Source organism: Festucalex cinctus, chromosome 3 (genome assembly GCF_051991245.1).
Source record: "Festucalex cinctus isolate MCC-2025b chromosome 3, RoL_Fcin_1.0, whole genome shotgun sequence".
NCBI lineage: Eukaryota > Metazoa > Chordata > Actinopteri > Syngnathiformes > Syngnathidae > Festucalex > Festucalex cinctus.
The window spans coordinates 21,069,854-21,096,673 of record NC_135413.1 but is presented as its reverse complement, the minus strand read 5'-3'; the positions used below and the strand labels follow the sequence as shown (position 1 = coordinate 21,096,673).

General features: G+C 38.7%; 2 protein-coding genes across 10 annotated transcripts in view; both read left to right on the top strand.

Moving 5' to 3' along the window:
- Window positions 1-12,464, top strand: part of hipk2 (homeodomain interacting protein kinase 2) — an 89,997-nt gene extending 77,533 nt beyond the window's left edge. For all 4 annotated transcript variants that reach the window (XM_077516585.1, XM_077516584.1, XM_077516583.1 and 1 more), the window contains exons 11-15: window positions 2,052-2,234; window positions 3,147-3,470; window positions 4,694-4,947; window positions 5,051-5,205; window positions 6,414-12,464. In XM_077516585.1, the coding sequence (XP_077372711.1) occupies window positions 2,052-2,234; window positions 3,147-3,470; window positions 4,694-4,947; window positions 5,051-5,205; window positions 6,414-6,878 (1,381 nt within the window). In that variant the 3' untranslated portion in view covers window positions 6,879-12,464. The remainder of the gene's footprint in view (window positions 1-2,051; window positions 2,235-3,146; window positions 3,471-4,693; window positions 4,948-5,050; window positions 5,206-6,413) is intronic.
- Window positions 12,465-13,574: 1,110 nt separating this feature from the next.
- The window catches only part of LOC144016004 (UPF0606 protein KIAA1549), a 30,874-nt gene continuing 17,628 nt past the window's right edge, over window positions 13,575-26,820 (top strand). For 4 of the 6 annotated variants that reach the window (XM_077516581.1, XM_077516580.1, XM_077516576.1 and 1 more), the window contains exons 1-9: window positions 13,663-13,839; window positions 14,420-14,676; window positions 21,382-23,223; window positions 23,971-24,059; window positions 24,399-24,558; window positions 24,654-24,784; window positions 25,328-25,517; window positions 25,664-25,723; window positions 25,837-25,982. In XM_077516581.1, the coding sequence (XP_077372707.1) occupies window positions 14,541-14,676; window positions 21,382-23,223; window positions 23,971-24,059; window positions 24,399-24,558; window positions 24,654-24,784; window positions 25,328-25,517; window positions 25,664-25,723; window positions 25,837-25,982 (2,754 nt within the window). In that variant the 5' untranslated portion in view covers window positions 13,663-13,839; window positions 14,420-14,540. The other 2 variants (XM_077516577.1, XM_077516578.1) reach the window with 2 other exon arrangements.

The window sequence follows — 26,820 nt, the reverse complement described above, 5'->3', positions numbered from 1 at the left end:
CACATGCAGATCAGTGGTGGTAAAATCATTTTTCTTTGTAGTCAACATTCATGTTTTTTGTCGTCGATTGACAGTAGGGATTTTCAAGGCCACTTTTTTTTTTTTTCAAGCCGATTCCATTACGAGTACTCAACTCTTGATTGTCACTGATCTGATCCCAAGTTCCGATACCACAAGTAATTTTGATACATAAAATGTCCCCAAAAAACAATGACAGATCATTTTAAAGAAAGACCTAAATATCCCAATATAACATGTTCCTTAAATTACATACAATTAATGGCACGTTCCAATTCTTCTGTTTTCTAATTTCTAGTAGTGTTGTTCCGATACCGTTTTTTGGCCCCCGATGCCGATTTCGATACCCAGCTTTGCAGTATCGGCCGATAACGATACCATACCGATACCTAAGGGTATTTTTTGAAAAAGCTGTCCTGCCATTGGTTCAGAACATTCAAGGGCCAATAGGATAGCGGATAGATTAGATCGGCATGCAGTGAGCATGTCACATATCAGTGAATGTCGTGCACGAGCAAGACACAAGATGCTGCATCCAAAATCCTATATTAGCGTTGGAATTAATGGTATCGGCATTTTACTTGTGAGTAGTCACCGATACCGATACCACTGTTTTAATGCAGTATCGGCGCTTCTGCCGATACCAGTATCGGTATCGGAACAACACTAATTTCTAGTCCCTGATCATAAAATGCACAAAAATACATTCTTATTACAAAGTGTGTGTGTGTTTTTAAAATCGTACTTCCAAAATTCCCAAGATCAACGTTTTGACAAAAATTTCCCAGAAATGTAAATGCTTTTGCGATTCTGGCTGTGGTTCTCAGCAAGCACGCTCTTGGCAGGCAAACATGCGGTCCTAAATCAACGTTTTCAACACACTTTCTCTTTCAATAGTATTAAAAAATATCTCCAAAACTTTTTATTTGAACACTTCAAGAATGGAAATGCATTTATAATTTAAACACAGATATGGGTCATAAGTTCACAACAATAAAACACAGAATTGTGTTTATGGCTCTTAGCGGTCCAAAAGTAATATAAGAAGATGGAAAAGTGATTGACTGAGTAGTCAGTATCTCCCTGACAGCCTGTCCTTTATCTTGATCGAATCACAAGTGCGTTTATAAGAGCAGATTCACCTCAGGGAGATGAACGAGATGAACATGAAGTGACGCTCTGCCTGTCAGCGAGACACCCTGACAAATGGACGCGAGCAGGCAATCAGCAGGGAGAGACACAGAATGCGGGTTTATAATGTGCAGAGTTGCGGGGGACATGTATGTTTAGAATCATTCTCCACTCCATCTAGGATGACCCCCCAACTCAACAACCCACCTCCTCATCTCTTGGCTTGTTTCTCCCTCCCCTTCCGAGTAAGCTCTGTGGTCTACAGAGAGACAATCAGGAAAGTGTCGCACTTCCTCTGCAGAGCTATCACTCCGCAGCTGGTGTCAGCTCCTCTGCCCTCCCTTTTTGGTCCTTACTTCACTTATTCCCTCTACATAATCATGTCTTCGTTTTTGTTTGTTGTTTTTAAGTTGCTACTGACACCTGCTGGCTCATGAGGGTGAAAAAACTAATACAGTTCAGTAGTCTTGTCTTGTTACTGTACGGGATTATTGTATTTAAATATGTGCCTCCCTCTGCTTGCTACTGAGCAAATTCTTGGTTACATTTTGGTTTAGCGACATACGTACAAGTAGTGTGCATAAAATTAACTTAAACTTACACTTTAAAAATCATATTTGTATGAAAATGTTAAATATTTGAACAGATCACATGGGTGAGAAGAAGTTCGACCAAATGTAAATATTACGTATTTCTATATTTTTTTTTTTTTTGTGTACTGTGTATTTTTATTTTATTTTTATTTATTTTATTTTTTTTATGTTTGACCTTACTAAGAATATGTATTTTTGTAAGGTATTCAATTATTACCTGTGCCAGTTTGGTTTTGAAAGTGAAAATATTTCCCTGTGGCTGTACTTTTCTTTTAAAAGTTGTTTGAAAACTGTTTTTTTCTACTACAGGAATTCCCACCCTCATGGCGGCCATTACAATCCCATCATGCAGCAGCCAGCCTTGTTGGCTGGCCACGTCACTCTCCCATCCAACCAGACGCTCAATGTTGGAGTGGCACATGTTATGAGACAACCCTCGTCCAATAATAACTCCTCTTCCAAAAAGAACAAACAGCACCAGAATTCTGCCAGGTATGTGATAACAACGATTACATCTTTAATTGTAACAATTACTACAGCGCACACCTGTGCATCACAGATTGGTTATATTAAAAATACTATAATGAGATTTTCAAAAAACATAAAGATGATAAGTGGCAAGCAATTATGATTTTCCATTATATTACCCTTTTATTTGCCTCACAAATGGCTGTAGGCCTACATCGAAAATAAATACATAAATAAATCCTATTAAAAAAATGATTTATTTCAATATTTCAATTTTAAAAAGTGTCTTAGATTCATGACGCAAAAAGTGAAATACTTCATGATTTTCATATTTATATATAATGTTAATGACAATAGCTTACCGACCTTACATACATCTGAAACCTAAAAGGCACCATCTCAGAAAATTAGCATACTGAATAAGAAACAATCAAAATTATTTTTCCCATGCATTTAATGATTCTGTATAATGGAGTTTTTTGTTTTTTTTTCCCATTTAACAATTTATTTGATTTAGCTTTTTAAATTCCACAGTCATCTAATTTATTGAGCAAGGCACGAAATTCAGAATTGAATTAACAATGACCCGACCCCTAAATTCCAATTAAATTCTTCAGTTTCATTTTGAATTGAGGTGGCAAACAGAATTGTCTTTCTAAAACATTAATTGTATGGAATCTGAATTAATGTGACTGCTAGCATATCTGTTCTACTTGTTAGTGTTTTTCTGTGAAAATGAAAAGGTCATTAAAGCAACAAAGCCAGTGGTGGTCGAAGACCTTTGCACAAGACTGTAGTCACAAATGAAAAATGATGTCTCGTGTTTTTATGCTAACTTCTTAACACATTCACTGCCAGCCCAGCAAAAATGTATCATTTGACGTCTTTGTCCGTCAATGGCAGTGAATGAGTTAATTCTATCTTTCTGCTTTAAAGGAACGCTTCAGCCTACGAAGTGTCATCCACTCAGGCAGTGCTGTCGCCCCAGCGTTCCAAAAGGGTGAAGGAGAACACGCCCCCACGGTGCGCTGTGCTCCAGAGTAGCTCGGCCTCGATTTGCCCTCCCCCGCAGGGCTGCGGGGGAGGCGGCTGGGGGACTATTGAGGCCAAGCAGGCTTCCAGCACCACCCGCAGCCATCCGCACCAGCAGCACGTCCCCAGACAGACCATCATCATCCCTGACACACCCAGCCCTGCGGTCAGCATCATCACCATCAGCAGTGACACAGATGAGGAAGATGACCACAAACAAAACAATGGGTCAGTTCAGCCTTTTGGAAGAAATTTAATAATTATTACGATTGTGTCTTATTTATTTCTGCTAGTGCTGCTATCGGAAAGCGTCAGCAGTTGTGTGTGTTGAGTGAAATTGGACACATTTGATTATAGGCATTACAAGATTCCCAAAGTATAGCATTCTCAGAGGAGAGTTCAAACTGCAAATATGAATCTGATTTGGCTCAGAGCACACAATGCTGCTATTTTTTATTATTATTATTATTGGTCTAGTGTTTGGTCCAAGTTTAAGATACTGTTTAATTCAGAACAATGACACATTGGTGTTCTTGTATTGAAATTACAATACTTGCACAATCTAATAACATCTAAAGCAAGAGCTGTATCAAATGTTCTGCCTTGTTAAGGGGAGTAATATGTTTCCTTTTGATTGTTTCCTTTCCAATAATACAAATATGTCTATTCAGCCCCACAAGTCTAAATATGGTATTCTGATTAATAATGTTTGTGGTATATCACTTTTTTTTTAAAATCTTTTTCGGGGCGAGGCCTTTTAGGCACGTTACTGTCACCTAAAAACATTACATTGCCTATAACGACCAATCACAGCACACCTGTTTTTCTGAAGCTGAGCCGTGATTGGTTGTTACCTGAGCCCTGAGCAACTGTGGTGTCATTTGTAGTCAACAGCAAGTGGCAAAATGGGCACTTTATAAGATGGATAGAAACGGTTGGATATTGCTGGTTGGCTGCATATTATTGCATATTATTGTTGCTAGACTGTATATTATTGTAAAGACAATTTTTGGCCAAGCAATAGAAAAGTCAATTAATCATCCACTTCCTCAATCATGGTGGTAACTACGAAACTCCACCACATCTATTATGGCTTGATTTCCCTGTTAAGGTGACATTGATGTAGTCATAATGTTAAAAAGAGTTCTGAGTAAGATGGTATTCCTACGCCACTGCAATCCACATTCACAGTAATTTGCTGAATGAATTTTTCCCTGACATTCAATCAAAATTGAACATAATTATCTCTCTCAAGCCAAATTCTTGTCACATCTTTTATATTTTTTTTTCATTATGAAGGTGAACTCTACTGAGTACAAAAATCCCACACATTACTTTACTGTCTGTGCAAACCCTCTAGTATTTCATCTAACTGTATTCATTACAGTTCAAGCGATAAAATTTGTAATGAACAATAATAATAATATACATTTCCATCGCCTTCTCTCCAGCTCATCTTCGAAGCAAAGGAAGAATGTGATCAGCTGTGTGACTGTCCACGATTCACCTGACACCGACTGTTCCAGCAACAACAGCCCTTACACTGTGGAGTCTAGACGCGCCAATAACAACAACAACAACAGCTTTGACACAAAGACCACCATACTGGACAACTATAACAATGGCAACCCGCGCACAATCATCATCCCGCCTCTTAAAACTCAGACCAGCGAGGTTATAAATGAGTGTGAACGCTTGATGCCAGGTAACACATCCAATCACATTTAAGACAGCCTCATGCTTCTCCAAGAACTCGTAAGTACTGTAACTATTCTCAATAATACAAGCTGTTACCCACTTCTGTGCAGATACAATGAATCATCAGAACTCCGCTTACAAGTTCAAATCCTCCAATGGAGTGGTTTCGGGCAACAATCACATCCCAGGTGGTGTGACTGCATCGTACAGACAGCAGCGCTCAGGGCCGCACCCCCTCCAGCAGCAGCCTCTTAATCTCAGCCAGGTATGAAGACACATAAAACCACACGATACCGCTGCATGTGCACAAGTCTGACAATCGGAGTGAAGACTAGTAAAACTTAATTTAAAGCATTTTGGAAACCCTTTTTTAGATCGGAAAAATTTTGCATTTCAACAAGCCAAAGCGTCCCAAAATAGTGAAAGTTGTTCGATCTGCCAAGGGAGGACTAAATTCACACAGTGGTCCGCAGTTTGACAGAGTTCTTTTCCTGTGGTGATGATGTAACCCAGATTTCAGGAATTAAGGACCATATTCTCTCAAGTGCTTCAAGATTTTTTTTTCAGTACTGCAAAGGATTGAACAAAATGCTGAATTTATCCACTAAGAGACGAGATGGTGGCAGAGTGATTTCAAAGTGAAAATAGCACGATATTTTGGTGGTGTTTTAAGTAAAGTACAGCTTGATTGTCACACCCACCTAAGTGGGATGAAATTTGTTCTCTGCATAAACTTTCTCGTCGTAATGAGAATCTTTCTCAACCTAATGAGAAAGGTTCTCGTTCGAACATTGTTTTTTGGGGGCTCCGTAACATACAGTGCCAGGTGTATCAAATTTATGACACCACTCTGTCACTGGATGATAATATAGTTACAAAGGGCAAGTATTTGAAGTTGAAAACAGGAAGAAAAAGCTACCTTATCATTAGTGACGTAACAATAACGGCAATATTGTGATATCATAATATTAAAATCGGCGACAATATTCAACATTTTGACAAATATCGGCATCTGCCATTTTGAAGAATCATACGGCCGACAATGGACCCATTTAAGAAAGTGTTCAGGGGAAAAAAAAATCATGGAACTAATTAGAATTTTCACAGATGCTTCTGACCCTGGAAACTCTCTGCACTTTCTTTGTTTGAAATTAAAACAATTTTAATACTTTAGATATTTTGGAATAAAAAAAAATATATTTACTGTGGCAAACAACAGGGAGCTATTTACTTAAGGTTTTATTTAACTTTTGAAGACATGCTACAGCCCCTGGAAGATTCCTGAACTTTTTTTGTGAATTTGTAAAACAAAATATCGATTATCTGCATCCTTGACTACTAATAATCGTATCGTATCGGCCTTGAAAAAAACCCATCTGTCTATCTCTAGGTCATATTGTGATTTTTATGATGACGTTTGGCTATCGTTACATCCCTACTTAGAATCGTGTTATCTTTCATCTTCTCCTCCAGGCCCAGCAGCACATGGTAGCAGACCGAAATGGAGGTCATCGCCGCCAGCAGGCCTACATCGCCCCCACCATCGCCACTCAGGCTCCATACTCCTTCCATCACAACAGCCCCTCCCACACGGGCAACGTGCACCCACACTTGGCGGCCACGCACCTCTCCAGCCAGCCTCACCTCTACACCTACACGGCACCCGCCGCTCTGGGCTCCAGCGGCACAGTGGCTCACCTGGTGGCGTCGCAGGGCTCGGCCCGCCACACGGTCCAGCACGGGAGCTATCCGCCGAGCATTGTCCACCAGGTTCCAGTTAGCATGGGCCACCGCGTACTGCCCTCACCCACCCTGCACCACAGCCAATACCAAGCCCAGTTTGCCCACCAGGCTTATATCAGCGCATCGCCCGCCTCCACTGTCTACACTGGATACCCACTGAGCCCCACCAAGGTCAACCAGTACCCTTACCTCTAGAGAAGACACTGGAGAGGCTGACCTGGCACTGCTGCTTCCACACAACAACCACCCTTAGCCCCATCAACACCCAACATAGCCTCAACCTCACTTGTGAACAGAGACAGAGGACTTTGCAATCCTCATCCAACTGCCCCATATGACTTGAAGATATGACGGAGAAAAAGAAGGAAAGAAAGAGTCACAGTCGTTCTCTAAGGGAAAGAAAGGAGTTTGATTAGAGCGTTACATTTCAAGGTGATTTCTTTTGATTGTTTTCTTTAAAAAGGACCAGCTTAGCTTTTATTTGCTTTACTTTATGTAGAAAGTAATGTCTCATTAGTGTTACAGCGAAGTTTGAACAGATTTGATTTCGTTTATTTTTTATTTTTTGCCCATCTTTACTGTGGGACGGGACTGCTGAACAGGGGTTACAGACTGGAAGTTCGGAATCCCAAGATATTTGGGAGAAGGTGAAATACGGAAACCTGCTGCTCTTCAAAGATAACAAAATATATATATCGATGGCCTTGAACTGTGTTAATATTTCCACACTTTTGGTGTCGAGGGAAAAGAGAGGCGACTTACTCCACTCCACCTCCTCGAACCGGAGGCTTCTGGAAATATAACCAACAGAAGACAACAAACTTTTCTAATGTATTTGTAGGTATATTTCTTTTGTGTTTCACGAAACTTCTGTTTTAGCTATAGGTGTCTTAGCTGGGCCCCATTCATAGAATGTAGCAGTCTGCACCCATTTGTTTCTAGATCTTTCAAGAAACGTTCTTTCCGCTGTTCCTCTTTTATAATGTGATTGCACAAAGTGGTTATAATAACATAGGCATGTACAATGTGATTGTTTGTGCGTGTGCGTGCGCGCACACGTGTGTGTGTGTGTGTGTGTGTGCTACTGTCAGCCATGTGTGTAGTTCACCTCCTTTAGGTTTTGTTCCCTCGTAGTGCCTTACAGATATAACAACACAGTTTACTCCGCTAGGAAAGCCACACAACACAAAAGCTGTGTTGTCCTGTTTTGACAGGTTTGTGATGGGACACGGGAGCTCTCTTCCAGGTGTAGGTTTTTCTCCCACTGCTTCTGCGTACGTTAGACGGCGATGATTCATTTCGTCAGGTTGATGGAGCTGAGCTCTTTTATTATGTGTACATGAGATAACTTGCCAGGGGTACTTACCAAAGTCATTGATATTCATGATAGTTGTTCTTCCAGAGTCACTCTGGATTGAAATGCAAATAACGTATGTGGCGGAGATGTAATAGCGTCTTCTTAAGTCGGTTGTTCATAATCAAACAATCCCTAAAAAGTAGTTCACCATAATTAGGAAAAAAATTTAATAAATATTTGCTATCCCTAACCCTTCCGCCTGGCCAATTTTGCGTTAAAATGATTATTAGGGAAGTTCAATGCCATTTTATTTCCAGAACAAGGCCATAATGTGCACTCATTGACATCAATACCAAATACCGATACCACTAGTACTTTGATTTGATGCATACAACACCCCCCCCCCCCAAAAAAAAAATAAAAAAAATTTACCGAAAGTCCATGAAATCCCAATTTCCCATTTTTCCTTAAAATTGCATAATGCAAATGTCAATTTTCTATTGTTCTAATTTCGAAAACCTAATCGTAAAACGGCCTCCTCCCTTGAAATAAGGCCTGATATTTGGCCCGTTACCAATACCTTAATGATTTTTTTTTTTTTTTTTTTTTTTTTTAACGAGTATCTTTTAGCTGGAAATGACACAACAGTGGCAAAAAAAAAAAAAAACTATCATTAATAAAAAGATATTTGCACAATGTACATTTTGAACTATTCCGAACTTTTTCATCATTCCATAGGAACTCTTAGTATGTCTTTTTTTTTTTTTTTTTTTTTTTACAAAATATTAACCAATCTAAAGTGTTGCTTACTCTCTTTGAGAATACAATGTTAACGGTTGAACAAACGTCCTTTGTGGGGTCACCTCAAAAGTGACTATTTTGTAGGTACAAGATTTCGGCCCAATGCCAGAGATATAATAATTCTAATCAGCTATATGTCTCAAACAATGCCTATGCTTTGTGTTGATTTTACGTTGGATACATTTTAAATGATTAATTTATTAATAATGAATAATTAGGAGTGACATGAGTGATTTTCAATAGATTTCTATAGTTGTTTTTTTCAACATATTTAATTCAAACAGTTTCAGTCGCCTTTGTGTTATTTCCAGCCGAATTATTCCAAAATATAGTTTGTTGTGTTTATGTGCGCCGATATGTGTAAGTTTTCTGACGTGCAAGGAATTAATACTCTGCTTGTAAATCTTCATGAGACCAGAGGTGGCTTTGGGTTTTTAAAGCTAGTCCGAGAGGGGCCTGACAGAAAGTGATTGTGCCATGGTTGTGGAGTGAGATTGTGCAGGGTGAGAGATAAGCTAGTCTCAGTATGGAAGGGTTCTGCATTGACACGAGTGAAGGGTTGAGGGTGGGCTGGGGGTCGTTGGTTCTGTTCTTTGGGACTATACAGTGGTAACAAGTTGGCACTGAGCAGGTTGATAGTAACACTGAGGTCTAGTGGTTGGCAGGAGCCTTTACCTGACTGGCCACGTTTAAAATGCTTTTGCTGCTGTCAGTTACGTTTTTTTCCAGCATGATCATAGGACAGTGTTGCGACAAGTTAGGTGGCCTACACCTGGAAGGGCAAAGTTGAACAAGCTGAGTTCAAAGCAGGTACACCGCCAGGCTGAATGGGATAAAGACATAGAGAATTAACAGGGCTGTCGCTTGTATTTGCTGCTTTATTTAACTGAAATTTCTCCTAGCTGACGATACATACAGTCCACAGTGGCCACTTGAGAACTCCTGCTGGTTTAGTGAAAGCCTTCCCTTCCTTCTCTTTCACACCATAGTACTTGCATTTGAAGTGATTTTTTTTTTTAATGTAACTATATTTGAACTTTTTTTTTTTTTTTTTTAACATGGCTGTACACGTGTTTATTTTTGATTAGAGATTGTTGCAATAATTCTTGTGGATGTTCTATCAAATTGTATGTGTTTCAATTGTATGTCTTACTCATTTCTACTATATTTAGTATTCAGTGGAGGTGAGAGTAATTGTGTCAATAATCCAATGGGACCCATGTGGGATATTTGTAATTTGAGGGTCGCTCTTTGGGTCAAAGGTAAACCATTGTTTAAAGAAACTTATTTTCACCCTGGTACTTTCTTCTTCAAAACTCTCATCACTTGGTTAACCAATTTATAGTACGCTATTTCTTTTGCTTCTGTTTGTTTTCCTTTTATAATATCTGCTTAAGGCCATTTGAGCCTGAGCACGCTCGCAGAAGGGAGATCCATTGAAATTGTTATGAGACAGACTACTGAAACATTCCACTGCTTGCGGGAATTTAGCATTTGGTGTGCTAGACTGCTGTCCTCCAGCAACACCCTTCCTTCCCCTTCCTTGATTTCACTGTCAAGATGTTTTGCTTCTCCCACCAAAGAGATCACATTGGCTATGTGCAAGCACAGCCGCTGTTAAGAAACTCACTCCCAGCCTTGCAATAGTGCTGATTTCATGTTGAAATGCTTTACAAGTGCTTTTATGGACATTTCAACATGTGCATAAAATGCATTATGCATTAGTGTACCTATTTGTTTTACAGATCATAATCATTTGTATAATTTTTTTTTAGCATATTCCCTTCTTCTTGGGTCCCAAATATCTAAATTAAGTTAACCTACAATTGGCTTATTTGCCATATATTGCTGATTTTTGTACAATGGAGTAAATCAATTACTAAAAAAAAAAAAAAATACCATCAATACCTTTAAAAGCATGAGCACATGCACAACATGAATGTGTCATATTTATCATCCAAAATAACTTTGGATAGTTATGTGTCCACGTTGCAATAAATATGCACCCAATCTCCAGGAAGAGCGCATTTGTGGGATATATAAAATATCACTATCCTTGTGAATAGAGGTTCTATATTTCCTCAAGTTCAATAGCCAGCTAAATCATTGTGGAAAATAACATAGTGTATGATGCTGTTGTCTGTCATTTTCTTTCACATAACCAATGCTTTGTGTTTGATAAAAAAAAAAAAAAAAAGCAGGTGGGTGTCAGAAATGTGAGCATCAACGTAGATTGAGTGACCTTACGATTACCAAAATGAGCTGAAGTAGAGTGCAGATGTTTTTATGTTGAGTGAGCAAACTGAGCATAGCCTTCAAAATAACCAACCATGCTGTACCTCTAAAGCTTTGAAGTGTCATTGAAATTACAGACAACCTGTAGGAGGCAGTGTTTCACTTCTTTAACCATAAGGTGACTCCCATTTAATCTGTCAAAAGGTGCACATATAAAGGTTTGGTGAAACAGCGAGAAACATTCCAGAGGGGATGGCATGTTGTGTAATATAATTTACAGGATCTTTTAAATTGACAAATGTTGGAAATCCTGCAATTGTAAGTGCTTTTAATGGCTCATGTATGTTTTGCCACATTATTTTAATGAGTGAAATTGCAAAAACATCTTCAGTTCCATCTTATGTATTCTATTCCCATTCAAATTAATGACATTTGTATGTTGTGTGGGTTGTTTGTAATCTGCAATTCAGAATTTAAAATTCTCGATTCTCATCTACTTGTAAAAACAATGTCTAGCCCTTCACTAAAAATAATGACTATGATACTTGTGTTTAACAATAACCAAAGTAAAATTTTAAGTGACATTTACCCGTTTTATGTTCCTTAAAGATCCAACTGGGAGTCAACTGTCTATGAGAAAAATGATACAAACCCCAAAAGCAGTGTCACATAAATCTTTATAAGCTACTTAAAAAACAATATTGCTATATCGGTTTATTGTCTAAACACACCAGACCACATTTTGTCCAATAATCAGAATAATCCTGTTTGGAAGCTCATGTGCTGCAGCATTTCCTTGTACACTTCTCTTTTTATTATCTTTTGTTATTATTATTATTATTATTATTATTATTATTATTATTATTATTATTTGTTTATTGGGATATGCTGTCTCGTTATTTTTCATTATTATGATTATTTGTTGATGTAGTGTTCTGTGTTTGCCCTGCTCTCTAGCCTGTTCTAATTAAGTATGTTATTAGGATGGATACTTTACTGGCTTTATAGAGTGTTTAAATGAATATAATGACAACGTGAAGGATTCATTAAAACACCCTAACCAGTTGCAACTAAGCGCTTGTGTTCCTATTATGACATTGTGTGTTAATCATTTTCGTTGTAGAAAAATGGAGTGAATTTCTATTAGGCTATGGGAAATTAATTGTATTGTCATGAATTGACTGGATCATGCTAGACAATAAGCAGCTTGGTCGAATAGAAGACTAGTTATTTGAATTGTCCTCTTTACTAACAGTAGGGTAAGAGGGGCGCGCGATCTGGTAAACTATGTTATAGCTTGTTATTCACTGTTACTTTTGATCATTTTTTCGGTCTCCGAGGTGAATCGAGTTATTAATGACAATTTGTATGCTCACATATGCATATTGTATATGTGTAGAAATGTAATCACACTTTGTCTTGGATTTACAATAAACTGTTAAGTCACATGATTGTTTGCCCGTGCTTTATACATGTTCCTGCATGCGTGGGTTTGATAGCTGGCAGACCAGCATTGTTTACATAATTATTTTATGCACAATTCACTGTTCACTGTCCAACTATTCATAACAGGTGTTTGATTTATGAATCGACCAATACATGTCAGTTGGTATTTCCTCTTCATCTTGCCTTTTCACATTTTGGCATTGTGAGGCGAAGACCACACCAAAGAGTTAATCACCTGGTCTGGAGGCTTCAATCGTGATGTGCTCAGAGGGAAGGCCGCCATGTCATCAGCAGGTTGCAGTAAAGATACAAGGAGACTGGGAGAGTCAAAGAAAGGCAAGTGGACAACCTTGAAAATAATTGGTCAATTTATGGATCAAACACCTGCTGTGAATATTGCCGTTCAGCTCCAAGTTAGTAGACAGTGAGTTGGAGTAAAAACACTGAAAAATTGAGGATTTGGACATGTGCATTCAAAAGCATAGAGAAGGTTATATTAAGTTTACCTGTAAAGATTATAGAACATATCTACATCTAATAATTACATGATAGATAGATAGATAGATAGATAGATAGATAGATAGATAGATAGATAGATAGACAGACAGACAGACAGACAACAGGATGCGTAGTATTGAAAATGGATAGTTTATTAGATTGTGTATCTCCATCATGCGCTTCCTTACTCTACCACTAGGTGGGTACGTGCACCAAGAGGACGTGCATGCAAACGTCAGGTCACAATAGTGACCGCCCCGGCTAGCTAGTCATATTTTTAAATATTTATTATGATTATTATTTCGAGACAGGGTGACGTAATTTCACAGATGTGTAAATCAGCCCCCCCTTTTATGGCTTCAAGCCTCTGTCGATCGAATCACATCAAGGTTACACTTGCGTAGTAGACGCGGTTCCAGGCAAGCTGTTTATTGGTAAATAAAATTATTAACAAAAAAAGGGTACAAACATAATTTACTATTACTTTAGCCATGTGTGTTTGGCGCATCGTTGCTGTAGACAACGTTGCCGTGGAAGCCACAGACGCTTGCCTTGAAATGACCAACCTACACTGAAAAAAACATTTGACAAACAGGTAGCTCAGCCAATAAATGACAACATTGACGGAATTTTAGACCAATCAGAGCAATTAGAGGGCGGAGCTAACACAACCTTGTCCTGGACTTCAGAAGGTAACTGCAAATCCAAAAGTGTCAAAATGATGCTGGCTGCCAACACGTTCGTTTTTTTTACTTTATTAACTTTGACATAGGCAGGTTAAAACGCCGATTTTTCCATGATCACTTTTTGGGTCATGCAATTTAAATTTTCCTAACCCAGACAAAGGATTTCATTGAGCTTTCACCGTGTGTTTTTTTGGTAAGTCTGCATGCGCAGCTATGAGCTGCCTAATCAGGGAAAATCGTGTTTTCTTTAATCTTAAAACAGGTTTTTGGCTGTAGTGGTCACGATGAATATTTTGTTGTTGCACATTACCGAGCATTTAATGTTGTTAGCCGCACGAGTCTAGCTTGCGAAGTGACGAGGGGATGTAGGGCAGGAGGGAGACTGGACTGTCACTACGAAGGGGGGTGAGCCATTGGGAGCTAGCAATGTCGCACTTCTGTCATATTTGACCACGTTTATACGTATACTGTTGTCATTCATGCATTTATTTTAAAATTATGTCATTATATGTGGCTATAGTGAAGTTAAGAATGTGTCCAAGACGTGCTGTACACAGTACACTTAATTTAAACACACGAGGTTGTATGCTGTGTGATTTTCGCATGTCGTTTAATTGGCAAGCTGGCAAATACTCTTTAACAATTAAAATCCCGATGAAACCCAGTGTTCTCTTAGCTGTAGCCATTGTTATGAACTTTATGGGCCTGCAGGGGTCAAACTGTGGAGTTTATCTTTTAAGTTTCTAATTGTGTCTACTTTCTTTCACATCCAGCAGGACGAGCACATGTTCTGGCAGAGGAAGACATACCCAAAACACCACAAGGCCTGGCCTGTCTTTGGATGAATCTTCTCTTTCTAACTAGCTGAAATGCCTTGACCAAACCACCATCGTAATGGCAGGATTACTCTCCCTTTTGGGTTTGTTGGCGATGGTCAGGAAGACCCGCATGAACGACCCTGGCCCCAGCATAGTGGTTCTGGGTATGACGCTGTTGATAAACGTGATAGCATCAGACTCACCTGTTGCAGGTAAGGGAACGCCTGTCTCAGAGGTGCATAATGTCCTCAATTACTGTGCAATGTAGTTCTCTGTGTTGTGTGCAACACAAAATAGACAACAGTGTCATTTTATTGCAATGAATACATAGTAATAATAAAATGTTTACATTAGTGATAGCGAACATGACCTTGTTGTAATCGCAGCACTAAGTTCCAGCATCACCAGCTTCTTTCCTTGTGCAAGATGGCTAATCAACAAGACCTCAATATTTCACTAATTATAAACATGGTAATATGCTTAAATTTGCACCAACTTATATTTCTTACGTTTCATTTTTAACTAGATTTTACAATCTATTGAAACGGTTTTGATTAAAAAACATTAGAAATAAAAGCAATTCACAACCATTTTGATGATAATTTTAATGTTTTTAGTGTTTAAAATTAACATCTATGCATTATGTAGGTTTTAAAAAAAATGTCGACTTCAAGTGTTTATAAAGAATGATGAAAATGTCATACTTCTATTGTTTATATTTTGCAATTATTCAGAGTACAGCAGTAGTTTCCTGCTTGTTCTCTTCAGCAAACTCCTTGATTTTTCAGTCCTCGTTGCTGCATGACCTTCAAAAGGATGTTGTTTCACAAGTGGTGCAATCACTAAACTGTGTGTAAAGTTATCTACAGTGCTTTCCGGTGTTTATTGAAAGGGTTTGAATCGATGCACTAGGTGGGTGTTTTTCCCAGACTTCATTTATGGATGTTGACAGTGGTCCACCCATCCCCCAACACATTGCCTAGTTAACAGAACCTGCTAAAAGGCAGTCATAAACCCATGTGTTATGTGCTAATAGGATTATATTAGTGACTGGCTGGCTGTCAGGAAGTGGAGAATTAGTAAATCCAAAATCCATGTTTATGCAATAACGCCTTTGTTTGCAGCTTTATTTGTTAATCAGGACTCTCCCACACTCTTCTGTGATGCTGGTTTACCTTTGATTTGGTTCACTTTCAAAAGAGAATTTCCAAGTGAGAAAAAAAAGACTCAGTAATGCTGTTATGATGTTAGTTAGCTGAAGTTTTGTTTCAGTTAGGAAGTTTTTTGTTAATTAATTTGGAATGATTACTGTTGTAGTTGTGGCATATAAAATTTGGAAAAAATTGTGACCGAGTAATTTTGTTCTTTTGGTATGTAAAGTATGTGCGCCACCATTTTATATAGAGACAGTATATGAATATATGTGTAGACTATTTCATAAGGTCAATCCATGCCATTGTTGTGTGGGTACTATCAAATTGTTTCATATAATTCCATGCATTTGTTCCCAAGTCCTCATTATTCTGTTTTTCTGTTTTTGTTATGGCTTTGAGTGGATACACTACTTGTATAAATTAACTGTTATCCTTGAAGTCTGTAAAATACTTGCATCTACTACTAGTAGTTGGCAATTGGCATATTTTATAATGATGACCTTCATGTTCTTAATCTATCATGTCTTCTTATGGCAAAGCACTTGATACATGCCTTTGGTTTAACTAAGACGAAATAAGACTTTTTCATAGACCGTTCTCTCACAAAGCTCAAAATTCCCTTCTTATGGTTTGGACAGGCATAAAACAATTTGCAAACAATTTAGAATCGGCCGACAGCCGGTCTCATTTTAAGAACTCTTTGTTTGAGCCGCACATTATATCATGACAACAAGCGGAACATTAAGAAGTATAGTACATTGTCATGCTACAACCAAAATGTCTCCCACAAGACATCATCCAGAATTTTATTATAGTGTAAATGTGTACAATAAGATTTTTCAACTAAACATCCATCCATCCATTTTCTTGACCGCTTATTCCTCACAAGGGTCGCGGGGGGTGCTGGCGCCTATCTCAGCTGGCTCTGGGCAGTAGGCGGGGGACACCCTGGACTGGTTGCCAGCCAATCGCAGCAACTAAACATTCAGCTTGATATAATTTTGTGACCAAAATAATCTCTGCTCTGTCTGGCTTCTGCCGTAGTGTCCTTGGGCAAGACCCTGAAGACTAATTTGCTCCCAGTGGATGTGTTCCATTAACCATTTCTTACAATTTGATACAAAAATAAATAAATAAATAATTATTTTTTTTTTTTTTTGGGTGATTCTGTTAAGAGGTGTCTCCACTCCATTGTAAACTGTTGCCTCGTGAGGAGGCCGCTTCTCTTTTCCAGACAAGTTCACTTTCTAATTTCTAGGTCAAACGGGGCATGGCAACTTGCATTTAATTACTCTTCCAGATCTGACATGACACAGCACTTTCCTTATGTGAGTCACTTCTGTCTCTGTTCATGGGCATTTGCTTTGACAACGTAGCACTCCTTCACTTGACAATGCAACTAAAAGACATTTTGGAACAAGACCACTGTTTTGTTTTGTTTTTAGCACGGTGACTGGCAAGTTCAACCTATGGAGCTATAGGCCAGGGAAGACCAAGGTAATCACCAGTGCCGTGAAATTGGATCTGTGTGGGATGACAACATGGTCGTTCAATATTCATTACAGCAGGGGGTACTGCCAGATCGATGGCTAGAACCCATCCAAGCCAGGGTCAGAAAGAAGCAGTGTCAACTGTCGAAGCAGTCTTTTTCTTACCCGTCATCTCCACAAATTGGCATTTGACTCTGGTCATAGCAGTGAAGGCTGCCCAAGGCTGGGTTAATGACATCAGGTGCTCTTGAGAATCAGATTATTACCATTATTACATGTAAGGTTTTATAGTGAATTGTCATGTTTGTAGAACGTGCTTTCTGGCAATGTTTATCAACGCAGACAAAGCCTTCAGCTTTGCTTTTTTGAGCAATTCTTGATGAGTTTTTTGGGCACCTTAAAAAGTATGCTCCCTGAATGTGCACAGATGGTGAAGGTGATTCGTGTTGATAGTTTCGTTAAAGGGCGTCCATAATCTTAGTCAGGAAACAGAAGCAGCCGGAGAGTTACTGACAATTGAAGCAGTGTATGAGGATGCTGAGCGACTCAAGTCTTCTGGGCTTCTCTTGTTACATGTCTGCATTACTGAGAGAATGCGAACTCGCTATCACTAAGTGGATAGTGGATACCACCAATTTTACATGTGGGGGCTTATCACAAAGCAGGGGTTGTTGAGGGGGGTTCTTAAAGTCATGAAAATGTTCCGATTTTCATTGGGGCAAATGGGAGGTGAAGTGCAGCGTGTTGTTATCACAACTGATAGACTGCAAACTGCTCCCAAGTCGATCACGAGTGGTGTAGGGAAGTTGAAAAAAAAGGTGCATTTTGTTTGTGTGTGTTAGTATTGTTATAGAGATTTTTTTAAGAAAAAATTGGGTCGTCTTACATACTTCTGAGCATTCTAATAAGTCATAAGCTGTGTCGGCGGCCCAGATTGTTAGGTCACTGGTAGCACTCTGTGCTCTGAAACAGAAGACGTGGTCGCAGAAAAGTAAATCGTGGGAGCTAAAAAGGTTGGGCTTAGAACATCCATCCATCCATCCATCCATCCATCCATCTTCCTGCAAATTGTACACATTTTACAAATTTAATTTTGGAGGTTCCACTGTAATATTATTTGCTATTGCTATCCCATTCATTAGTATAAATATATATATTATATCAAATATGTTAGCCCAAAGTCAGCTGGGATAGGCTCCAGCACACCTACCAGGCTGCCACTGTAATGAAGATAAGCATTATACAAAATGTATATTTTAATCATATTTTCGGCGGCACTGGCATGAATAATAAGACCAGAACATGTTTGGCTTTCATTTTTGTATGACAAAAATCTATAAAAGCTCTCACTGAGTTTGACTCTAATAAGCTTTTTCGTGTTACTGCTGCTGGCTTTCTGCTATCTATTCACTTTAAATAAATTAATGTCCCATTTATTTTTGGCAAAATAAACATCTCCTTCTTCACATTCATTTTTTTGCACAATCCCACCTTTAAATTGGTTACATTTGTCATATTGAGCTTTATGCTCGTGTTTACTTGAAAACGTGATATAATTGAAGCACACTGTTAAAAAAAATGTTACTCTATTCTTGTTTTTAAAATGTTTTTTAAGCGACTGCCATCAGCATGCTGAATGTCCAGCTCCTGCCAGCTGCAAAGAAACAATGATGAATAGGGCTCAGCTAAAAACAGAACCTTGTAGATCAACTACCAGTTACACCAAACTAATGTTGTTTTAATTGCAAAAACAAGTAGAAGAAGCATCGTGCTTGCGTTTTAATGTAATCTAGCCTTATAGATCATTCTCAACATAGCAGAATTGCATGTACAATTGCCCACCAACAAGCTCATTTCCTTGTATGTGTGTAGTCATTTGCATGGAGCAAGATTATTTATTCATCACTTATTTTTAGTTCACTCAAAAAATGAGCATAGTCATACTTCCTACAGGCAACCCTTTTGGCCACCCATTGTCTGTAAGGCATTAGGGAGACAGAAACACATTTGTTGTCCTTATCACAGTGTTCAACTACTGCTGCCAGCTCTTGTCTGGCCAAATATTTCTTTTTGATACTGATTCAGATTAAGGTTGTTCTTCTTCTGTATTGGCACAATTGAAGCACGGGAGGCAAAGGGTGGCCATTTTCTATGATTCAATTCTAGACGTCACCAGTAGCCTACTGTCTACATGCAGGCATTATCAGGTTAGCTTTTAGGGTTGGGCTTCAATGAGAGGCAAGCAGACCTTTTGTAATATTGATTCTTGGAAATCACTGCTATGTTTCAAATCCATCTGGACAAGAGCACTCAGAGCACCGGCAGGGTGAAGCATGGGCCAAGGAAGTACCACAACTAAAACATTTTATCCCTCTCTAGCATGTACCCCTCCACCAAGCATTAACTGTTAAAATCAATAAATGAATAAATAAATGCAGGAAAAAAAATGCTGCCACTGCAGCTCTAACCAGATCTACAAGCGTAATAATTGGCAACATTATCATCATCTGTCAAACTGTCCTTTAATATAAAAAATTTGGCTTTACAGACACTTGACATAACAGTACATACTGTTGTTACTGGTGAGGTGCATTTATTCCAGTGTTTATGATTATTGGCTACTAAACTTGTGAATTTCAAATGGAGCTGCTCAGTTAGGGCATTATATAAAGTAGTTATTCATGAGAGCAGGTCTGGAAGATATGAAGGATCATGGTCAGATGAATGGAAGTGGAATCTCATTAGCCTGTGATTTCTCAAACCATGAATAAATTACATTTCATGGCATTAATTCTTCAGTGTTGTCAAACTAATGAGAGTGTTCCACATTTTTTGGCATGTGCTTCATTATGGGATCCATGAGAATGTGTGCTGAAGAGCAGGTCACAGTATCAGGCTTCTTGGGTGACCGCCTGAGAAGCATGTGGTACTGCTAAAGAATAAAGATTATGATACATGAAAATTTTAAATCACAATAATATAGACTAACATACCGGTAATCGTTATCAGAGTAATCGCACTTTGTCAAAACCAAAGATGAAGAACATGTCTTCAATGATGTACGACATCCCATTAACTGATTTGTACTTTGTACACCAAAGATAAGGGAAACTAATAATAAAAAGCAGTGTAAGAGAAGAAAGAGAAGCGACAAACCTGAAATATTACTGTAGTTTACAGCTGAGAAATTGGCATTCATGGTCCTGTGAAATATTTGTTGTGTCCATCTGTATAGGGCTCAGTGGTTTGTTTAATGACATTACCGGTCCAACAATGTATGACCAGCCTAGTGCTACACACTCAGGTTTCGGATCGCCAGCTGGCAGATCTAGCCTTCCATACCTGTGTCCCTTTGCATAGCTGCTGTCTGTTACATAGAAGTACACCTGGGTATCATTTCTGATTAGCTGTCAGCAGCTAGATTTGTCATAATTACTGTAATTTTTGATAAAGTAATTATTAGAGGTAAGCCACAAGAAAACATGCTACTAGCATCTTCATTTATGTGATGCTAGTGATTGTTGTTATTATTCAAATACTGATTTTTTAACCTTCCCATTTGTACTGTCACAAATGTCACAAATACTTTGCCACTGTAGTGGAGAACTGAATTGACATGACATTTTAAGGTTGTGTGCCATAGTATGACCTCAAACAATGACCCATTTCTCAGGCATACATACAAGCTGCAAATTTTATCCACTTGGTGCCTGTAATCATAAAGATCCACAAAGTTGTCACTTGAGCAAACTGACTATTAGTTAGACAGAAGGCTCGGCCTTAAGCTTGTTATTTACGAGTGACCAAGTACAAATGTGTACTTTGTAAAGTATAGTAGAAAAATAGTGATAGTTGCGTCTTTAAGACTATTCATTAACCTGGTGTGGAATGATGTTGTTTTTTTTTGTTGTTTTTTACATAATCACATCAAATCACATCATCATCACAAAACAATTTTATAGATTGTAAAAATTGGTATTTGAACAGTTAAGACATGCATCACCAAGGATTGATGCAATTCTATATTTGAATTGCATTTTCCGCAGTTGTCAGTAAAAGAGGTCCAGTTTTGTTAGAAAATTGCAGTTTTTATTTACATTCAATTGTCAGCTGAAACCTATAGAAAGATTGTTTCAGCAACAGTTTTTTTAATGCTCTATAATAACAAAGTTGAGTTGAGTTTTAATGTTAACACTCGTCCTTGTTGATAACTCTGGCCATGGAGCTAGCCTTACTGCATGTTATACTTAATCTTTTCCTTGTTTCTCCATAGATGAATCTCTATCAGGCTCTACACACCAAGCTAAAGGGGTTCTACTACCTGCTAATGAATCACAGCCTCTTTCTACTCCACCATTGCATCCATCTCAACTTGTTTTGGGATTTTCTCCACAATTAGAGGAATCTAAACTTTTGATAGACCAGAAGATGTCTCAGATCAATTCTGCCAAGCAAAACATTGCCCTCTTGCAAACTCCTTCAATATCTCAAATGCAGCCTCAGTTAAATTCATCAATGCCTTCTGTTTTTGATAAGTCAACAGTGCCACAGCTTAGTTTTACAAAAGAAGCTCAAGATTTTCCAGGGGATGCGTCAGAAAAAACATTTTCAACAATGTCACTGGATTTCAGTGATATGCCGTCAGATGAAGCTTATATTTTAGATCATGTCTTACTAGACCCTACAAAACGTCGAAGTACAATTCAGTATGGTAACCATCTACACACAAGTTCCCCAATGCCAGAGAATAAACCAGTGACCATTCTTCCCAATCCATATGAGATTTTATCCCCAAGCTACCATGTGCCTTTCATCGACCCTCATTTTATTTCCCCACCATCTGAACCAACAGAAGCTCCGCCAGAGGACTTTTATCCCTCAAACACCATAGACTTTGATTGGGGGAGTGGAGATTATTTGGAGACGATAACGTTCAGTCCAGAAGAAGAGGACTACTCTCTGGCCACCAAGGTGCCCGACACATACGATCGAGAGGACAATAGAGAACATTACGATACAGCCTTTCCTTCCAGGGTGGGAACATCCCTTTCGTCTTTGCATCGTCTTCATATCCTACCGTCTTCAAGTCCTGTGACAGCGTATTCGACACATTTGCTTCTAAAATCAATGGATTCCACTTCTCTTTCCCCTGTTCACTCCACAATACATCACACTCATGAGCTTACTCCCACAATTAGCAGTGAGACATTAGAAGCATCCGACAACATAGACTGGCTGGATACTTACACTATTCAACCAACCGATGTCCTGTTACCTGACATGAACAGTTTGGAGTATTACACCACACAGCTGACTAAGGAGAAGTCTGGTTCAGGTAGTGGAGCTGAACAAAGAGGGAATATCACTATGCTGTCCATCAGTTCTTCAGTCATCACACCCACCAGCAGCATCACCAACGATATAAAAGTGACTGAGGATGACTCCTATAGTGGTTTGTCAGGCTTTGAACCTCATGGTGAAACAACTATCGTAAGAACAACAGCGATTTTCAATAGCTCAACGCCTTTTCTGCACCGTTCTGAAGTCACAACAACCTTTCTTGACGCCTCCTCTTCCCTCTTGGCCACTCATATGTCAGCTACAGATTGGTCTGCTGCTACTCATAATGTTGGCCTGCACAGCTCTGTAGTTATACTACCGAGCCCTACTGAGTTTTTGCCAGATGATGTCATGTCTTCCTTCTCTCTGACTGATGTCCAGTGGTTTGTCACAGAGATCTTCCCACTAAGTACTACCCTGCACCTTACTTCAGCTTTCTCTACAACACCAGCCTTCTCATCTAGTCCGACTGAACATCCTTCAACGGAACAAGCGTTCAATCACACTTCAGTCTCATCCAATGGGTCGTTGGCTCCCCCTGTTATGTTGGGTGATCAGGGAGTGACTAAAGATGAATTTGACAATCCAGCCACAATGACCTTGATCCCAACCAACAGTGAAGCTAATACCGTCTCACCCATAGCTACATCTCCAAATGCCAACACAAGTTCTCATCAAACTCTCAATGTCACGGGTGGTGAGTGGCAGACTACAACTATGACATCAAGACAGTACATTTGCAACCTTGAGAAGCCTGAGTATTTAATTAAAATAGGTAAGTCATTTTGTTCTCCTTGATTAATGTGTACCTCCGGAGTAACATTTTAAGGTATTGATGGGAACATGGAGCATTTATTGTAAAGTTTGATAAATATCTGGTGTTCCCATTTTTGTGTCTAGTCTTGTATTTGCCAAAATAATTGGGCTCACTAATTTTAATACTAGTTATCATGTTTGGAATGGACGTGACGTCACCACGTTGACAAGCCGTTACTCACACCCAATAGTTTCTATTGAGGGAGACAACAAATATCTTGTCTTTGGATGTACTGTTAGTGTCATCCAGACTTCATTATCGTATTCATTTATTATTATTTATTTAAACGGAAATGTTCTAACCTGACCCGATTTCCGGCTTTCATACGGTGGGAGAATACTTACAATTCGACAGCATCTCCTCCTGTCTCATCTTATTCGTCAGCAAATAAGTGTCGCCACTCACATATCGATGGACATCAGATTCGTCAAAAAATGTCAGTTAAGCTTTCACTGTAGTGAAGTTTTGGCTTCGTTCCTCGCCGGTGAATATGGCTTCGAACAGTAGCTGGCATGGCATTTCAAATACGTTCCGGAATCTATTACAAGCTAGCTTTAATATAAGCAGTGTAACAAAAAAGGTATTTAGATGCAATTTTTCTTGATAAACCCTATATATTTTTCCTTCTGACCACACTCGATCTGTAGCTAGCGAGACTTGGTTTACTGCCAATTATCACTGGATTTTTTTTGCTTTACTGTAAAGGTTTGCCATCTGGAACCAAAGTGGGATATGCCAAAGCTCAAGTCGGAGAGATCCTGAAGCGGGAATTTAACAAATCCTTTGAGTTACAGGTACATTGTTTTCTACAGTGGAATTAGAAAGATGCTTATTGATTTTGTACTATAGATACAGTGGTGCTTTGATTAAAGGGTTTAATTTGTTTCATGACCACGCTCTTATGTCAAAACACCCGTATGTCAAATCATCTTTCCCTATTGAAATGAATGAAAACACCATTACAGTAATCTGTTACATCCACCAAAAAACAACACAATGTGTAAATGTTTTTTTAAGAAGAAAAATTGTACTATAGAGTACAGAATTTTACTTCATTGAACATTTGTTTTCCTGTACTGCCTGCCACTTGTGATTGTTATAAAAGAGTAAACTTTATTGCTTTTTATGTTAAGGTTATAGAGCCACCACCAAAGTTTGTATTTCGGGTTGTAGCCGATCCAGTTGTGTACACAGCCATATCCGTCATCAACGCCTTACGAAGATCAGGACGCCACTTCCTGTCTCTGTCGCCCCACTGGATGATACATGACAATAAATATCAAGTACACACAGGTGAATTAGCTTTCAAATGACTCAAATATGATACATATTTTTCAGCATAATACGTTACTCTCATACTGTGTTTAAATTCCTCTCCTTATATGCAGTGCTGCAGTTTGTTCCAGGTCACATTGATGTACGGTTTTGCAACTTCAGTGAGCGCATTGAGCGAGGTTTGACCATGGCCTTTGCAGAAGTGCGTCAGCGCGCCAAAGTGTCAACCAATGTCACAGTGCGCGTAAGTAAAGCAAAATGATGGAAAAATATGAATTGTCGGCTTGCGCTTTGATGTCAAAATTTGATACCAGTGGTGAAAATCAAACAAACAGCAGTTTGTAGTCCTGCGTTTGTCCTTTGCTAGCAAAATCTGCGTCGTTTGATTTGAATTAAGACTTTTGAGAAAGAAGGGAATTGTTGCTGAAATGATTACAGCTTTTTTTTTTTTTTTAACCTCTACTTGCAATGAGACCTTGGGTAGGAGTTGTGTGGTCATTGTTTTCAAAGTAAAAGCAAATGTTTGTAAATGTCTCGTTTTGAAAAAGACAAACACAGTCAGTCTATATATTCGGATTGTTTTGGAATTTGTTGCAGTAAAGATTCATTTCATGAATAACTAAATGAGAAAGCCCTGGGCTGTCCTGCCCAATTGTATGTCCTACTTTCGAATAGCTGAAGGTTAACTCTTTCAGAGAGTGGCGAGAATTTCTACAAAAGTCAAGCTGAAAATTGCTTTGCTTTGTAGACATCATAAATTTAACATGTTTTTCACATTGTGGTGCAGATTATCAATATTACCATGGCTGTTCCTCAAAATCAACAACACTTGAGGCGTTATCCAGTGGATATCACCTTCACTGTGCACAGCCCCCTGGGTTATCTAATGGGATCAGAGGTCAGCATTGCGCTAATGCAGCTCACCAAAGTGGAATTCAGCTATTACATGGGCTTTCCTGTCCTGCAGATTGCTGAGCGTAAGTTTGACAATTTGTTTTTTTATTTTATTATATCAGCATTTTTCACTTAAATGTATTGCACAGTGAGCTCTCTCATTTGACATTTCTTCTGATGCTGGCTGGAACAATGTCATATTATGATTTTTTTTTTTTCCTATCAAAAGCGTTTCATTATCCAGAGTTAAACACAAGCCAATCCCTTCGCTCCTCTTGGGTGAGAACAGGTAAGATGGATTCTATTATTTGTGATGATCTGCCATACAGTTCATCAAGTTCAGCAACTCTTGTGTGAAATGTATATTCTGCATTTTTTTGGTTCTACTTTTCATAACCATAGTTCTCTTGGGAGTGCCGGACAGTGAAGTAGGCCAGAGGACCTTTCAAGCAAACATAGAACGCAGGGTGGCCGTGCTACTTGGAGAGGCAATGGGATTAGTCAGACGTGTCAAGAGAGCCACCAACGTTGGCAACAGCAGCGTTCAGGTACCCGCTGTATATAACTGTATTGAAGTGCTGGTGAGCCTTCTGTGTCCGAGTGAATATCATATAACACAGGTGTTGGCACTGACTGCAATGTGATAGTGGTTTTTGTCCATTTTATTATTGGGGGCTCAAAATTTCTTCTAAGTATATATACCGAAATAGAAAAAGATCATGTAAAATTGCCATTAATTTCATGCATTTAAAAAAAAATTATGCAATATATGTCTTTCTTTAAAATAATCTTTCATTGATTTTTGGAAAGTTTGTATATCAAAGTACTAGTGGTACTTGGTACACTGTAAAAAAAAAATGGAGAGTGATATTTACTTGAAAAAAAAAAACAAAGCTTTTTCACTTTGAAATTCTAAGTAAATTTGACAAGGAGAGTTTTTAGTACATTTTACAAGTTTGATTAAAAAGAAGGTACTCAAGCGTTGAGGAACGAATTCGTGACCTTCAACTTGGGAGAGAGCCACTCTACCACCTGAGCTATGCCACTCTTGCTGTTTGCCACTATACTGCTGGTGTGTCAAAAATGAGACCAAAAATGGTCTCTTGGACGTACGAGGATTCCACCTGACACCAGCAATATATTAACACACAGCAGGAGCAGCATGGTTCAGGTGGTAGAGTGGCTGTCTCCCAACCTGAATGTTGTGGTTTGTTCCTCAACCCTTGAGTAGCTTTTTTTTTTTTTTTTAAATATATATAAACTGCTCAAAACTTTCCTTGTAAAATTCACTTGTAATTTTTTTGAGTGAAAAAACTTTCCTAGGTTTTTGCAAGTAAATGGTTCTCTTTTAATTTGTATTTATTTATTACAGTTTATGGGTGCCTA